The 6,104-nt window shown below is 49.7% G+C and overlaps 1 protein-coding gene across 5 annotated transcripts in view; it reads right to left on the minus strand.

Moving 5' to 3' along the window:
- LOC135916121 (membrane-associated guanylate kinase, WW and PDZ domain-containing protein 1-like) overlaps positions 1-3,129 on the minus strand; it is a 63,114-nt gene extending 59,985 nt beyond the window's left edge. For 3 of the 5 annotated variants that reach the window (XM_065449368.1, XM_065449366.1, XM_065449365.1), the window contains exons 1-2: positions 2,017-3,126; positions 1,177-1,290 (exon numbers count right to left, since the gene is read on the minus strand). In XM_065449368.1, the coding sequence (XP_065305440.1) occupies positions 1,177-1,290; positions 2,017-2,359 (457 nt within the window). In that variant the 5' untranslated portion in view covers positions 2,360-3,126. Of the gene's footprint in view, positions 1-1,176; positions 1,291-2,016 lie in introns of all 5 variants that reach the window. The other 2 variants (XM_065449364.1, XM_065449367.1) reach the window with 2 other exon arrangements.
- Positions 3,130-6,104: the final 2,975 nt, after the last annotated feature.

Consider the following 6,104-nt stretch of genomic DNA (forward strand, 5'->3'; position numbering starts at 1 on the left):
AGCTTTTTTTGTGTTTGGGCTCACTACTTTAAAAGAAATATATTAAGCATGTAAGCCACAACAAACAGTGTTGTGACTGGTTCCCCATTCTTGCTGCTCGTGCATTTTTACCGAAAAGTTCTGCACAGCGAACAGTGAAAAATCACACGCATAAAGGGACCGATGGCCCGTTTGACGCACCTGGAAATTCGCAAGCCATTTCGCACCACATGAAACAGGCTTAGCCCTGTTTTCTGTGCTATTAAAAGCTTTTGTGCAGATGCAAAGAGCTAAGAATTGGCACAAACAAACACAACACAGTTGTATGAATTTATCTTATCTGATATTCAACTCGTTATTTCAGAGTGCTCTGTCGGGGCTACTAAAGTCGTGCAAAACAGCTTTAAAGCTATATTAAGAAAATAACAGGGTCAAGTTACGTTAACTGGATTTAATTATTGCTATCTGCACCCACTCACACTCGCAATAAAACTTAGCTTCTTACACAACCTGTGAAGTTCTGCCAGACTACTATAGATCGACAGGTCGAATGCACCACTAGCATGTTTGCATATAAATAACAACTATAATGAGCTTACAAAATGCTGAATACTTCAATCCAATTACACGCATTTTAAAATGTACTTTTAGAGCAGTTGTCATAGACTGTGAGTCTAGTATACTTGAAATGCAATCAAATTCAGCACACAACTGTACAGCTTCCCTCGAATGATTCAGCTGAATATTTGGGCCAACTCTAACGTACCCAAAACCTTTGCAGCCATGGCCACGGGCACCAACACACTGAAAGTTCACTATTGCATGCAAACAACCAGTTGGGCTAGCAGACAAACATAGCAGGAAGTCAGCTTAGCTTTTAAGTGTAAAAAAAAACTATGTTTAGCAGCTGCATACCCCGATGCCTGACATAAGCACTAGCATAAAACGGTACATGTTCCTGTGGGTGGGCAGCACAACCCAGACGAAAGAGAAGAGGAAGCACACGATACGAACACTCGTATCGTGTACTTCCTCTTGTGTCTTTCGTCCTGGTTGAACTGCCCACCCACAGGAACATGCTCAACCACCAACTCGCCCAGCTTGCCGTGTTAATTCAATAAAACAGTAGCCGATAGGGGCACAGTGGCTAGCTCGCTTCCGAGAAAGCCTATGTAAAGCACAAAAGTATGATCTTACAAGGCACTGTGCGCAGGTAGAGGTTGTCCCTGATGGTGTTCTGGAGATCATGGTCGATGGAACCTTTCTGGAAGCGGGTGTTCAGGTACTGCCTCAAGTCCTTGGTAAGGTGCCCTGCAAGATTCGACCGCCAAGAACGTTTCGGGTGAGCTTGTGGCCGTACTGCCATTAGTTTAGGAGGAAGCGAGTCGCAGCACTGAATCCATCCGCGGAACCTTCTCAAGACCAACGCACGGGCTTTCCGGTGTTTAGACAGGCACCACAATGCGCGTCGTCTGTTACGCTTTGAACGTTTTTTCAAACCCAAGTCCCTGTATACAAGACATCGAACACACTCCGAGAAGCGGGCGACGACGGGCGTCTTCCTTCCGCAGCCCGTCGGTCGGTCAGAGCGCGCGGACACGCGCGTGTGCCACATTCGCGAAGCGAAACGCTAGTGCGGTACAAAAACCAGGTTTCGATACGGTCGCCACCGGAAACATTTCTTCCCCTCCCATATCTCGGGGAAATAGAGGCTACACGATCGGTTATCGTAGCTTCGTGTATTACTTTCTCGCGCACTTCCTCAAGCCGCGCCTACAAGCGGCTTCCGAACGCCGTACACTTCTCATGTTTGTTTACTGCTGCCGTTCTTTTTTAAACACTGGTTGACCTCCCGTGCGCCATTACAAGCGCCGCGACATCCAGGCGCACATACCAAGCGGAGTCGACCGCTTAGATCACCGCCCAGAGAAGGCGCGGAGAGGGTGTCGATTAAACGCTCAGCAAATTAAGGAAAGTTTAGATGGTTTAGCGAGCGTGCTGCCGACACCTTTTTTTTTTTCTTTCCGCAACACTCACCTGCTCTGACGCATCGCACTGACACGGCACTGTCGTTTCGTGCGCTGTAGTTGAGTAGCGACAGCACGTCGTTTCTCGTGTAACCAGCCACACGATGTCCTTGGATCTCCAAGATCGTGTCGCCGTCTTCGATTCGGCCGCTCAGGAAATTCACTTTATCGAAATTAACACAACTGAAGTAAGCGAACTCGCCCCGGTCGGAGCCACCGTCGACGGTCAAGTTCAAATTTCCGTTGTCATCGGCGGTCAGCACCGCGTCGTAGATGGCCTGGCTCCACGAGCTGTACTCCTTTCTGACTTGGTTCGGGCCTGTGTGTGACTTTGACTCCTGCTTGGACATCATTTCGACGGCGGTGACGGCGCACACTCGTAGTATTTCTCCGGGGCACAACACAGCGAGGCGCTAGGCCTAATGTCGAAACGAGCACCGTCTCCGCGTCTCATGCTCTCTGGCGTCAACACACATCAAAACCAAGCACCGGTGCTGTCGCCGGACAACGCGCGGGTCGTTCGGCGATCCCGTCGAAAGTGATCTTCATCCAATTCCGAGTGGCACCGACCAAAAAAGAAAGAATTCCATCACTCGGGTCTACATAAACAAACCGGACACTCAGATTTCCCCGTCCGGAAAAGCAGGCGCGCCGCTCCTGCGCATGCGCCGTAACGTTTTCCGTCCGTTCCGTCGTCGGCTCCGGCTCCCGTGCTCGGCGATGTGCGGCGGCGTGTGTAGTGGGGGCTTTATTTCGCACCGTTTCGTGTCGCGGCTACGGCGAAAGGAAAGAGGATGCGTCGCTCGACAATGACATCGTTTCTCCCGTCTGACATTTGAACGCGCCGCTTTCCCGCGGCGAGACGCGTGCCACGTCGTAAAATCACCGCCACCGACGCACGGTTGCTTCGAAGCTTGGCGTACTTACTACGCTCCGCCGCCGGTCAGCATGTGCCATTCGCGGTCCTTGACCTCAAACCGCGTGCGAGATTTTTATAACCGCGTCGCATTTTCGCCCCGTCTCGATGCAGGCGGCCAAGGCGACGACAAAATGACTCTTGGGTCGCGCGGTGAGGAACATACAGTAGGCGATTTGGCGGCGTCGCGCTCTACTTACGGCCGGCCAAGGCCCGCCTTCCTCATACCGCAAGCGACGTCAGCGCATTTATATAATGATGATGTAGCAAGTTTACGTAAGCAACTATATACGGCCATTGCGCGTTCCTGTCGAAAGGGCGTTTACGATTCGCAGTACAGAGACTGCCACTGCGGAGGAAACAATTATTCGTTAAAGGCGATATTCGCAGTAACGGGACCTAGCGAGAAGATCGCCCTCCTAATTAGGGAATGACGAATATAACACCGTTTACCGGTTTCGCACTACGTCATAACGTGAACAGCCGCTCTCTTCTGTGCACTGCAAGTTTCTTTCATCTCCTTACGTGGTCATACATCGTATGAAACGTCATGGCACGCGCGCTTCAATCCTTGGCACAAACATATGCTCCTTTAGCTTGGACGGTGGTGACACACGCGAATGTGGCGTTAACTGCAACCCCCTAAAGCTCGAGCGAGCTCTACCTGCCGCCAGGTCTGAGAACTTGACTCGATGCCAATGCCGCGCTACCCGTTTTTCTTTCTTTCTTTGTCGGCACTTCCGACACGCCCAGGTCGCGATCGGCAGCCAAGACCCAACGAAGCGACAAACGGACGAGTCATTCGATTCCCAGTTTGGTTCCCGTAAGCAGGAAGCTGTCGGAAGTCTACGAGGCGTGACGAGACGTACGTGAAGTCTGCCGACGAAGCTTGATCGGGGCGGGCCGGCATTCCGCCTGTTTACACGCATCCTGAATTTCCCCGGGATACGCGCGACACCCCCTCCCCCTTCTCCACCCCGTGGCCCTGCTCTCAATCAATCTGCCTCGTCGAAACGAGCTCCGACAAGAGAACAACCCTACAACTGCGTAGTTAAACGGGTACTATAGGGGTGTGCGAATATCCGAAACATTCGAATTCGTAAATTCGAAAACTTTTCGAATATTTCGAAACATTACCTGCGCCCAAATAAACATAAAATTGAAGCAAAAGTACATTATTTTTTTTTTGTTCACCCGCGTGGGCATAGCATACAAACACAATATATGAGGCCTTGCGTAGTGGAGTAGGCCACGTCACTTAGGTAGCTGTACCTTCCACGCTGCAGAGCGATCATTCGCTATCTCTGAAGAGCCCTGTGCATGTGAAGAAACTACTTGTTTGCTCCTTATTGCCGTATTTGTGGTTTTAATAAACAACGCTTCATAGCACACTGTGTTATGACAGAAACTTGCTAACTTTAAGAACATTGGGATGTGTTCTATATTAATTGTGATAACGGCTATTCATTATTCGGAAACTGTTCTAAAGGTATTCGATTCGGTCTCAAAATTGGTTTATAGTATCGAGGCCAGTCTTTGAATACCCTGTATGCATTCATTTGACGGAAAAGGGGCGCCGAACTTGAGATAATGATGGCCGAACATCCTGTATTGAATTTCGCGCCGTAATCTAGGCGTCGGTTCGTCAGTGTGACGTCACCAATTTCGATGCATTCTTTCGTATTTGGACCGTTTCGGGCCCACGAGAAGTAGCTCGGTATATGCCGCGTCAAATCTTTGGTTCTAGTGTCAATAAGAGAGCCGGCGTTTCATTTGTATAGAACCCTGTATAGGTGATGACTTGGACGTATACAATGGAAACCCGTCCTCCGTATAATAACCACTGCGTCTCTATACACCATGCAATGATCCTCGAGGACGGTGGTGTGAGCTGTGCAAACCGGCCGGTTTTGGGGTCGAAGGTACATGATTTGTTGGCTGTAAGATGTCTATTAGACGACTTGCTCACTACTGAGCAGCAAGCACACACACACACACACATTATATATATATATATATGTTTGTATAGCTAAGGATATCACTGGCCCCGGTAGTAAAAGGAAGAGTACGACGCACGTTGGATTTGCAAATTACATGTATACTGCGCAAAACCAACGTACGTCGTACTCTTTTTCATTATGTATTGTCAGGATTGGGGGCTCAATCCCACCGTTCGCAACCCGTTGTCAAGATTGGAGTCCGGCATGAATTAGAAGGTAGCTGGCGCATGCCGTCGTTTAACTTATCCACGCTGAGGACGTTGATGAAGGGAAGGACTGCTTCTAATCGACAACGAGGAATATGGGTTTAGTTGCAGTATCTACAGCAGTCTAGCATAACTGCGAGAGAAAGTACGTCAGTCTAACATGATTGCTTGAGAGAGCACATCAGTCTAACATGACTGCTTGAGAGAGAGTGTGTATCAGTCTAACATGACTGCTAGAGAGAGTGTGTCGAGCATCCGCACAACAGCGGTTTATAAACACTCGGTCCCCCCTCTATTCCAAGGTGATGGAAACGTTCGTCCAGTCATCGTAAACAAGCCGCCTCTCCGCGGGATGGTTTACACACACACACACACAGGTTCACGGTCCGAAACCGACACCACACGCACTTCGTAGAACTCGGAGCTGACCCTCGCAGCGCGGCCGGGTAGCCATTGTTTTGCGTGTTGGTCGGCGCGTGGGAAGGGGTCTCCGACGACGTTGCCGCGGCAACTCCCCCACTCATAGCAGATCAGGTCCGCGTTGCTGGGTTCGGTAACAATAGTTGGCCCGCCGAACGTATTCAGTCACAACGGCGACGAGGCTAGAGTGTAACGGTGGCGTTCCTTGAAAGTTGACGCCGCCGTCGTCGCAACTGGCTGGCAACACTTGCACCTCAGCTGGGCCGTTCTTAACAGTATACGATGATTAGGAGATGTTGGCGCCCTTAATTGGCATCCGCTCCTTCTTTTCACATAAAAACGCAAATAATAACAGCCACACATATGGAAAAAAGAAACGTAAAAAAACACAAACTTATATATTAGTGCAAAACTATGAAGGACAACTTGCGCCTTTCCAATTTCTCACCGAGACATGAGCAATTCCCGAACTTTGCGGAGAAATGCATTGGCGTTCCATTTACTTGTGTGCTTCAATGCACAAAACGACGCGTTGTTGAGAAAGTAACTGGAACGC

Source organism: Dermacentor albipictus, chromosome 5 (assembly GCF_038994185.2).
Source record: "Dermacentor albipictus isolate Rhodes 1998 colony chromosome 5, USDA_Dalb.pri_finalv2, whole genome shotgun sequence".
Taxonomy (NCBI): domain Eukaryota; kingdom Metazoa; phylum Arthropoda; class Arachnida; order Ixodida; family Ixodidae; genus Dermacentor; species Dermacentor albipictus.